This window comes from Cottoperca gobio, chromosome 11 (assembly GCF_900634415.1).
Source record: "Cottoperca gobio chromosome 11, fCotGob3.1, whole genome shotgun sequence".
NCBI lineage: Eukaryota > Metazoa > Chordata > Actinopteri > Perciformes > Bovichtidae > Cottoperca > Cottoperca gobio.
Window position 1 is genome coordinate 20,292,324 of NC_041365.1, and position 10,417 is coordinate 20,302,740.

General features: G+C 46.3%; 1 protein-coding gene across 13 annotated transcripts; it reads left to right on the top strand.

Annotated features, from left to right (window-relative positions):
- Positions 1 to 2,441: 2,441 nt before the first annotated feature.
- Positions 2,442 to 10,185, top strand: LOC115015817 (flocculation protein FLO11-like). Of its 13 annotated transcripts, none has more exons than XM_029443392.1 (6): positions 2,442 to 2,536; positions 2,615 to 2,673; positions 2,754 to 4,145; positions 9,499 to 9,690; positions 9,748 to 10,055; positions 10,127 to 10,185. In XM_029443392.1, exons 1-5 carry the CDS (start codon positions 2,514 to 2,516, stop codon positions 10,050 to 10,052), a joined length of 1,971 nt encoding a protein of 656 aa, XP_029299252.1. In that variant the 5' UTR covers positions 2,442 to 2,513; the 3' UTR covers positions 10,053 to 10,055; positions 10,127 to 10,185. The 13 variants fall into 13 exon arrangements, with proteins under 13 accessions (XP_029299252.1, XP_029299254.1, XP_029299251.1 ...); XM_029443394.1 differs by having other exon boundaries at positions 9,841 to 10,055; XM_029443391.1 differs by having other exon boundaries at positions 9,499 to 9,654; positions 9,712 to 10,055.
- The last annotated feature ends 232 nt before the right edge of the window (positions 10,186 to 10,417 follow it).

A 10,417-nucleotide genomic window follows, 5' to 3' on the forward strand; every position in this document is an offset into this window, starting at 1 on the left:
TGTCTGAAAGCAAAGGGCTGCCTGACAGCAAAGGGCTGTCTGAAAGCAAAGGGCTGTTTGACAGCAAAGGGCTGTCTGAAAGCAAAGGGCTGCCTGACAGCAAAGGGCTGTCTGAAAGCAAAGGGCTATCTGACAGCAAAGGGCTGTTTGACAGCAAAGGGCTGTCTGAAAGCAAAGGGCTGTTTGACAGCAAAGGGCTGTCTGAAAGCAAAGGGCTGTCTGACAGCAAGGTAAAGCGGTGAAAATAGTCTAAATATAGCGTACACTTAAACTAACATTGATTATTTTTTTGGCTAAAATACATTTAGCTGCTGCCACCGTCTACAGCAGCACATTGCTCTGCTTCCTGCTGGTACTCCTGTCTGTTTCTCCAAAATGGAGGCGTGCTGATCCCCATCTACTGTAGCAATACACTCACTATGGATAAGTAGCTCATACAAGCCCACTTTAAACAATCCTAACCGTCCCTTTAAGGCAGAAATTGTGCACTTGTGAGATGTGATGAAGGCATATTTTGAGTTAAAATAAGAGAGATGAAGGAGAAAGAGTTTGAACTATGTTTCCCTTCCATGTTTTTCTAACGCCCGTGTTATCAGGAATGTTTTTGCTGATTCCAATAGAGGACTCTCACTTGCTTTGACTTCTTGCTCATATGAATGTTGATAAGCGTAATGGAAAGAATTCAGAAAGGAGGAAACTGTCCCTGGAAAAAAAAGAAAATCCTCTGCTGCGCTATTTCCTCTGACAGGAAATTGTGTCTTTGATCTAAGCCACCGCACTCATCTGGTCATCGCATGCGAGGTGTCACTCCTTCCTACGGCGGAGAGGAGGAAATTTGCTGCGGCTCATACAGGAGGCCTGTGTGAATGTCAAACACTCGAGCGCCTAAAAGATGAAAAATAAGATTGTAAATCTTTAATAAATCAAGGTTCAAGAACTGATGAAGGCATAGAGAGTACTTGGGGAAAGTAGGACAGCGTGACAGATTCATTTGTCCTCCACTTGTCTTGCACTTGCATCATGCTTCCTCAGGCAGCAGGGGAGTGCCACTAATGAACACTATTGACCAAGCACAGTCTGGATGAAGATTCACACCTGCCAGACTACCAGGGAGTGTGTCCTCAGTGTGTGTGTGTGTGTGTGTGTGTGTGTGTGTGTGTGTGTGTGTGTGTGTGTGTGTGTGTGTGTCACCTACACTGACAGTGCAAGGGGACATTTTCATGTGGAGCTCAACACATGGTCACAAACAGACGCAGGAAGCTGATGACATCATGCTCACATCATGCATTCTGCATATCATGTCTCATCACTTCTCTGCGTTGGTTTTACAGTGTGTGATGTATATTCTGCAAACTGAAGATGGAAGAAGCACGCGGATCCTGATTGTGTTGTTTGTCACAGTTAGGGTCGACTGCATCATTACCACAGTGCAGCGCCCGGGTCTATCCGCCGTCAGTGGGTGCAGCAGTCATCATTAATAATGTTAACAAGGCCATCAAGACTGACATGATCTTTCTCAAGGTCAGGCTCGGTGCAGAGAGAAATCTCAGCGTAACAAAGCGGACAAGAGCTGTCAAAGGAATACTTCACCCCAAAATGACCATTCGTATATCTCACCCCGTGTTACCTTGAATTCTGGAGGAAAACTTTATTTTGCTTGCCTCCAACAGTGACCGGAGAATCGAGAACCGGAGGAAACTTCTTGATGCGTTGAACAACAACAAAACATCTGTTTACATGCATTTTCACTAAAAACCTTTCTATTTAAAACACAACGAGTAGCACAGCTGCACAAGCTCGATACTGATAGTGAGGTTTCAGTGTAGATGCATGTGATTGGGAAGTAGTGAGCGTACGACACGTGTGAGAGTTTGTAAACTAATGTTTTGACTTTGATTTTTGGATATAAAACACAAAAAAACAATCAAATATTTGTTTCCAACATGGTCTCTGATCTCATAAGAAAACAGGACAAACATGCACACAATCCCTAAAACCATAAGCAACAAAACACAAGGACACCCAACAACTTTAAAACCTCCCAGTATCTTCTTTTTCTTCACAATCTTTATGTCCTAAAAGCATTCACACCAATAAAATAAAATACAATCAATAAAAAACACTAAGAGTGCTAACAATTTAAAACACAATAAGATAAAATAAACAAAATATGTTTGCTGAAGTTTCAGTTTCTCTGTTTCTTCATTCACTGTAGAGGCACTGTGTGAGTAATTAATATACAAATGATCATTTTGGGGGTTGAAGTATTCCTTTAACTTTTACTATATGTGTGAAAATAAAGCTTTTATCCTCCAGTTGTTTGCATGTAAACACAGGATTTGAGAACACGAGGTGTCACCCTGACACCACAGCAGCACGCACCTGAAGACAATCAGCTCATTAAGCAGTGATTGGATGCAGGCTGTAATAAATGCTTCCACTCTGCTGTAGAGAGGCATACAGCGCTTCAGCTTCTGTTTCATTGACCAGGCAGCACACATTGGAAGACAGAAATGGCTTGTGGAGTCCATTTGGGGTAAGTTTTTAAAGCTATTGAGACTTTGTGTTGAGTTGCTTTTAGCTGTCTGACTTTAACTTTCTGTTTTCTTTGCAGGATATTCCTGCTTTGCTTCATTCAAGCAGAGCATGTGCGCTGTTTGTGGGCTTCACAAGGTGATCAGAACACAAAACGTGTCACTGTCATTTCAGTGTTGCGATTTACTAACTGTTCACTCGTATGGTTTCTCTTGCAGCTCAGAAACAAAATGACAACACATATGTTGGCTTCTCGCAACAGCAACGTGGATTCGGTCACTATCCCCAGAATCAAGTCAGACAGGCCTCTCCGAGCTCAGCGCGGAGCAGTAGCCTCAGCGCACAGAGTGCAGTTATTGGAGGGTCTAGCCGGAGACTGAATCAGGTCAATGCACAAAAGAGTCCAACTGGGCATATTTTTGGCCTTTCCTCTTCTATTGTTAGTGGCAGTTCTATGAGTAAGTACGATCAAAGCAGCAAAACACCAGTCTATTCTCCCGCAATGCAGTCTTCCACGCTTTTTAGTGAAAGTGCCCCTGTGCCTCACAAAAGCCCTCCACGGACCAAGACATCCTCCAGTGCCATGGGTAAAAGGGTGTCTAAAGAGTTTAAATCTTCCACTTTCAGCAAACCCCATGCAGGCTTACAGCCACGCCGTCACAAGTTGAGCTCCACTAAGCAGATTCCCAGCAGTACGAACTCTCTCCAAGCATCCTGGAACAGAGAGGGTAACCTCCATGCCTCCGGGAGTGGAAGTGCAGGAACCTCTGGTAAACTCTTTGCCCCAACAAAAACCCACAACATCCCTCAGCGTTTCGGTGGCGCAATTATCAGACGGCTGAAAAATCCTGTTAACCAGATAATGAGTGTCGGGAAGCCCCAGCGCAAGGCTTCCCAGCAGACCTACGTTCCTCCCCAGCGCAAGGCTTCCCAGCAGACCTACGTTCCTCCCCAGCGCAAGGCTTCCCAGCTGGCCTACGTTCCTCCCCAGCGCAAGGCTTCCCAGCAGGCCTACGTTCCTCCCCAGCGCAAGGCTTCCCAGCAGGCCTACGTTCCTCCCCAGCGCAAGGCTTCCCAGCAGACCTACGTTCCTCCCCAGCGCAAGGCTTCCCAGCAGACCTACGTTCCTCCCCAGCGCAAGGCTTCCCAGCAGGCCTACGTTCCTCCCCAGCGCCAGTCTTCCCAGCAAGGCCTACGTTCCTCCCCAGCGCCAGTCTTCCCAGCAGGCCTACGTTCTTCCCCAGCGCCAGTCTTTCCAGCAGGCCTACGTTCCTCCCCAGCGCCAGTCTTCCCAGCAGGCCTACGTTCCTCCCCAGCGCCAGTCTTCCCAGCAGGCCTACGTTCCTCCCCAGGGCCAGTCTTCCCAGCAGGCCTACGTTCCTCCCCAGCGCCAGTCTTCCCAGCAGGCCTACGTTCCTCCCCAGCGCCAGTCTTCCCAGGAGGCCTACGTTCCTCCCCAGCGCCAGTCTTCCCAGGAGGCCTACGTTCCTCCCCAGCGCCAGTCTTCCCAGGAGGCCTACGTTCCTCCCCAGCGCCAGTCTTCCCAGGAGGCCTACGTTCCTCCCCAGCGCCAGTCTTCCCAGCAGGCCTACGTTCCTCCCCAGCGCCAGGCTGCACCTTACAAGCCACTAGCCCAGAGTGTTCATCCAGAGAGCAAATGGTTGAAGGTCTAGCCAAGCGGAGACAGTAGCTGTTGAGTAGACTTTGCTTTCTTTGTGTATATATTCTTAAAACTAGTTTCTAATATGTCTTATTTTCTTATCGGTGCAGCAGGTGTCTGAGGATTTGTTTTTTTCTTAAATAAAAAGAATGACTTATGTGTAACTTCGCCTCAACTGTGTGACTGCCAGGTGTATGGATGTAGACTTGGTGCCATCTACTGTCTAAAAGGGTGTATTGCAAAAAATGTCTTAAAATTCTCATACTAGATCTAAACTCACAGATTCTGAACGATCAAGTTTTACTTGATACAAATGTTGCCTCCATATGCAAATGCTGACTTCCAAGTTTTGATCTTTGGTAAACTAGTACAAGGGAGACTCCTGCAATGTGCAGCTGGCTTACAAGATTTACAATATCTGAAGCTTGACTCTTTAGCAAAAGGTTTTAAGTGTTGGTTTACTTCACAGCCATCCTTTTAGAATCATGGCTTTTATCATGTGTGGGGAAACGCTCAAAACAAGCTAGCACAATAGCTTAGTGACATCATATTGACTTTTTTAATAAACCCGGCTGTCAAATGAATCAGTGTTAAATTTGACCACCTTTGCTGCTTCGTTAGAATCTTGTCTCTCAAATCCAAAGAGTTGGTATAAATACTAAGTTCAGTCTTAAAGGCTCTTGGTGTACTTGAGTACACATTGTCAGGCAGAAAATAACATTTATATAAGCTTAATGTAATTTATCCTCACTGACTTTCTTGTGTATCTTCTCCAACTCTTTCACCTGTAGTCTAAACGTTCCCTCTGTAAACCTTGATTCCAATATGTCAAAGTGACAATTTGACCATCTTGAACATTGACATGTTCAGATTTCTTATCTTGGAATGTAGCAAATGAACACTGAGGGCCTTGTTTTCATATTAAACACAAAATATTGTCTTAATATAAGATATGCAAATATACTTTTTATAATTGCTCTATTTGAACTTCAACTATTTTCTCAGTTTATGTAAGCACCAATAAATCTAGTCCTGATTGTCGTCTACTCTATTTTGGCGTTGGGACATTTCTTGATGCGTTGAACAACCAAACATCTGTTTACATACACTTTCAATAAAAACATTTCTATTTAAAACACGAGTAGCACAGCTGCACAAACTCAATACTGTTTAAATCAGGGGTCTCAAACTCAATTTACCTGGGGGCTGCTGGAGGTAGAGTCTCGGTGAGGCTGGACCGCATCAAATATTCCACAAGGGTTTCAAGTATTCCAAAAAGTACAACTCATTCAATCTTTAGTAATAACAGTTCAGAACATGAACAGTTGTTCAGAACATAGGCTTCTCTTACCTACTCCTTGCTGCCAGAGACCTGGCAGCACTTCCTGTTACACAGCAGAGCCACATTTGGCTTGAGGGAGGAAGCAATTGAGACCCTCAGTATGGCTTGAAGATGCTCATCAGTAAGTTTGGACCTGTACTTTGACTTATTAAAGTTCATGGTGGAGAAGAGATTTTCACAGGATATGTGCTCCCAAAAAGGCACATGGTCCGCTTGAACATCCTGGAAAGCTCAGGGAAGGTGGGGGCAATTCTTTCAAAAATTGTCCAAGCTTGTCTGTTTTTCCACTCACTTCCCTGAACTTGACTTTGAGTTCAGAATTGCACTGCAAGTCAATGAGCTCCATTTGAAGCACAGGAGGGGCATCTTGCACATCGAAGCAGACGGGGTCAGCAACATTTTAAAAATTGGCTCGGTGTGTCTTGAGGTCTGCAAACCTGTAATCAAATTCCTCCTGTAGCTTTACAATGGCATCAGCATACTTCTCACCACTGAATGGTGTGCCCACATCCATGAGAGACTTGCATGCTGGGAGAGGTAGAGGCAGAGGTTGGACTGAGAGAGCTGGGCTTTCCATAACACAAGTTTTGTAGAGAATGCTCTGACGTTGTCATAGGCAGCACTGACAAGCTGCCCCTGGCCTTGTAATTTCTTGTTCAGTACATTCAGCTCCTGTGTGATGTCAACAAGAAAAGCTAAGTCCATGAGCCATTTGGGATCACTTAGCACAGGAACAGCCATCCCATCCTTCTCCATGAAGGCTTTCACTTCTGCTCTCAACTCAAAAAACCTCTTCAAGACGTTTCCCCTGCTGAGCCAACGTACCTCGGTGAAGTAGAGCACATCCTCAGATGCTGACTCTATTTCCTCCAAAAAGGCGCGGAACTGGCGGTGCTTTAAGCCCCTGGAACTGATATGATTGATGCATTTCACAAAGACAGACATCACATTGTTAAACTTCAAGCATTTGCTGCAAAGGGCCTGCTGGTGTATAATGCAGTGCAGAGCAATGGCTTCCTCCACACCCCCATCTCCCAGTTTTCTTTGAACAAGTGCCACCAGTCCATTTCTCCTCCCTGTCATTGATGCCGCTCCGTCGGTTGTTGTTCCAGCAAACCTCTTCCATGGTAAACCGACATCCACAATGGCGTCACACAGCTGGCGGAATATTTCCTGAGCGGTGGTCTGGCCATGCATTGGAATCACTGTCAGCAACTCTTCCATCACTTCAAAATTGTTGTCAACACCGCGGACATACATTGCGAGCTGCGCAGTGTCAGTGATGTTTGTGCTCTCATCAAGAGTGATTGAGTATGCACGGAAATGTTTGGCTTTCTCCCGCAGTTGATCGTATATGTTACTCGACAGGTCAGAAATGCGCTCTGCCACTGCGTTGGCTGAAAGGCTGATGTTGCTTAGCTGACCCTTCTTTTCCGGACAGACTATACTTGCAGCCTGCAACATGCACTTTTTTATGAACTCGCCGTCTTTGAATGGCTTTCCCGCCTTAGCAATCATCTCACTCACCACGTAGCTAGCTTCGACTGCCGCATCACTCTCTTTGCTTGCTTTCTTGAAAAAATCTTGTTGCCTCAGTAGACATGTTTTAAGATTTGGCAACCTGGTCCTCTCTCTCATCTCCCTGGTATTTTGCATACTCCTCAGCATGTCTAGTTGAGTAATGACGTCTGATGTTGTATTCCTTGTGCACCGCAACTTTCTCTGTGCATATAAGACATGTCGGGGAAAACTGTGCGCAACAAAAAAATATTCCGTCTCCCACTTTTCCTGAAATTATCTGTGCTCATCGCCAACCTTTCTCTTCATATAAAACGCCCAGGGCAACAACTCGGCAAAAAGGGACTTGTGAGAAAAACGTGCGAGCCGCACTAACTCTAAACTTTGATGTCAAGTAGGGGGCCACAAAATATCGTCCAGCGGGCCTCAATTGGGCCGCAAGTTTGACACCCATGGTTTAAATAGTGAGGTTTCAGTGTAGATGCATGTGTTTGGGAAGTAGTGAGCGTACGACACAAAAAAACAATCAAACATTTGTTTCCAACATGGTCCCTGATCTCATAAGAAAACAGGACAAACATGCACACAATCCCTAAAACCATAAGCAACAAAACACAAGGACACCCAACAACTTTAAAACCTCCCAGTATCTTCTTTTTCTTCACAATCTTTATGTCCTAAAAGCATTCACACAATAAAATAAAATACAATCAATAAAAAAACACTAAAAGTGCTAACAACTTAAAACACAATAAGATAAAATAAACAAAATATGTTTGCTGAAGTTTCAGTTTCTCTGTTTCTTCATTCACTGTACAGGCACTGTGTGAGTAATTAATATACAAATTATCATTTTGGGGGTTGAAGTATTCCCTTAACTTTTATTATATGTGTGAAAATAAAGCTTTTATCCTCCAGTTGTTTGCATGTAAACACAGGATTTGGGAACACGAGGTGTCACCCTGACACCACAGCAGCACGCACCTGAAGACAATCAGCTCATTAAGCAGTGATTGGATGCAGGCTGTAATAAATGCTTCCACTCTGCTGTAGAGAGGCGTACAGCGCTTCAGCTTCTGTTTCATTGACCAGGCAGCACACATTGGAAGACAGAAATGGCTTGTGGAGTCCATTTGGGGTAAGTTTTTAAAGCTATTGAGACTTTGTGTTGAGTTGCTTTTAGCTGTCTGACTTTAACTTTCTGTTTTCTTTGCAGGATATTCCTGTTTTGCTTCATTCAAGCAGAGCATGTGCGCTGTTTGTGGGCTTCACAAGGTGATCAGAACACAAAACGTGTCACTGTCATTTCAGTGTTGCGATTTACTAACTGTTCACTCATATGGTTTCTCTTGCAGCTCAGAGACAAAATGACAACACATATGTTGGCTTCTCGCAACAGGAACGTGGATTCGGTCACTATCCCCAGAATCAAGTCAGACAGGCCTCTCCGAGCTCAGCGCGGAGCAGTAGCCTCAACGCACAGAGTGCAGTTATTGAAGGGTCTAGCCGGAGACTCGCACAGCTGGCTGAAGGAGGAACTGCTTCAGTGAAGTTGGTGCTGGGAGGCTCGGTGTCAAAACCTAACTGGAATCCAACTAATTTGAATCAGGTCAATGCACAAAAGAGTCCAACTGGGCATATTTTTGGCCTTTCCTCTTCTATTGTTAGTGGCAGTTCTATGAGTAAGTACGATCAAAGCAACAAAACACCAGTCTATTCTCCCGCAATGCAGTCTTCCACGCTTTTTAGTGAAAGTGCCCCTGTGCCTCACAAAAGCCCTCCACGGACCAAGACATCCTCCAGTGCCATGGGTAAAAGGGTGTCTAAAGAGTTTAAATCTTCCAGTTTCAGCAAACCCCAAGCAGGCTTACAGCCACACAGTCACAAGTTGAGCTCCACTAAGCATATTCCCGGCAGTACGAACTCTCTCCAAGCATCCTGGAACAGAGAGGGTAACCTCCATGCCTCCGGGAGTGGAAGTGCAGGAACCTCTGGTAAACCTTTTGCCCCAACAAAAACCCAAAACATCCCTCAGCGTTTCGGTGGCGCAATTATCAGACGGCTGAAAAACCCTGTTAACCAGATAATGAGTGTCGGGAAGCCCCAGCAGACCTACGTTCCTCCCCAGCGCAAGGCTTCCCAGCAGACCTACGTTCCTCCCCAGCGCAAGGCTTCCCAGCAGACCTACGTTCCTCCCCAGCGCAAGGCTTCCCAGCAGACCTACGTTCCTCCCCAGCGCAAGGCTTCCCAGCAGGCCTACGTTCCTCCCCAGCGTCAGTCTTCCCAGCAGGCCTACATTCCTCCCCAGCGCCAGTCTTCCCAGCAGGCTTACGTTCCTCCCCAGCGCCAGTCTTCCCAGCAGGCTTACGTTCCTCCCCAGCGCCAGTCTTCCCAGCAGGCTTACGTTCCTCCCCAGCAGGCCTACATTCCTCCCCAGCGCCAGTCTTCCCAGCAGGCCTACGTTCCTCCCCAGCGCCAGTCTTCCCAGCAGGCCTACGTTCCTCCCCAGCGCAAGGCTTCCCAGCAGGCCTATGTTCCTCCCCAGCGCAAGGCTTCCCAGCAGGCCTACGTTCCTCCCCAGCGCAAGGCTTCCCAGCAGGCCTACGTTCCTCCCCAGCGCCAGTCTTCCCAGCAGGCTTACGTTCCTCCCCAGCAGGCCTACATTCCTCCCCAGCGTCAGTCTTCCCAGCAGGCTTACGTTCCTCCCCAGCGCCAGTCTTCCCAGCAGGCTTACGTTCCTCCCCAGCGCCAGTCTTCCCAGCAGGCTTACGTTCCTCCCCAGCAGGCCTACATTCCTCCCCAGCGCCAGTCTTCCCAGCAGTCCTACGTTCCTCCCCAGCGCCAGTCTTCCCAGCAGTCCTACGTTCCTCCCCAGCGCCAGTCTTCCCAGCAGGCCTACGTTCCTCCCCAGCGGCAGGCTGCACCTTACAAGCCACTAGCCCAGAGTGTTCATCCGGAGAGCAAATGGTTGAAGGTCTAGCCAAGTGGGGACAGTAGCTGGTGAGTAGATTTTGTTTTCTTTGTGTATATATTCTTAAAACTAGTTTCTAATGTGTCTTATTTTCTTATAGGTGCAGCAGGTGTCTGAGGATTTGTTTTTTCTTAAATAAAAATAATGAATATAAATGACTTCTTGTGTGTTAACTTCACCTCAACTGTGAATGCCAAGAGTATGGAAGTAGATTTGGTGCCATCTAGTGTCTAAAAGGGCGTGTTGCAAAATGTTCTTACAATTCTCATTCTAGATCTAAACTCAGATTCTAAACCATCAAAAGTTTTACTTGATACAAATGTTGCCTCCATATGCAAATGCTGACTTCCAAGTTTTGATCTTTGGTAAACGCATACAAGGGAGACTACTG

Bases quoted from the DNA above. Each gene is read 5' to 3' on its own strand.
- LOC115015817 (XM_029443388.1), top strand. From the start codon at position 2,514: ATGGCTTGTGGAGTCCATTTGGG. The intron at 2,674-2,753 runs GTGATCAGAACA...TTTCTCTTGCAG, and splicing joins CTGTTTGTGGGCTTCACAAG to CTCAGAAACAAAATGACAAC. The intron at 4,146-9,498 runs GCTGCACCTTAC...CCCCAGCGCCAG, and splicing joins ACGTTCCTCCCCAGCGCCAG to TCTTCCCAGCAGGCCTACGT.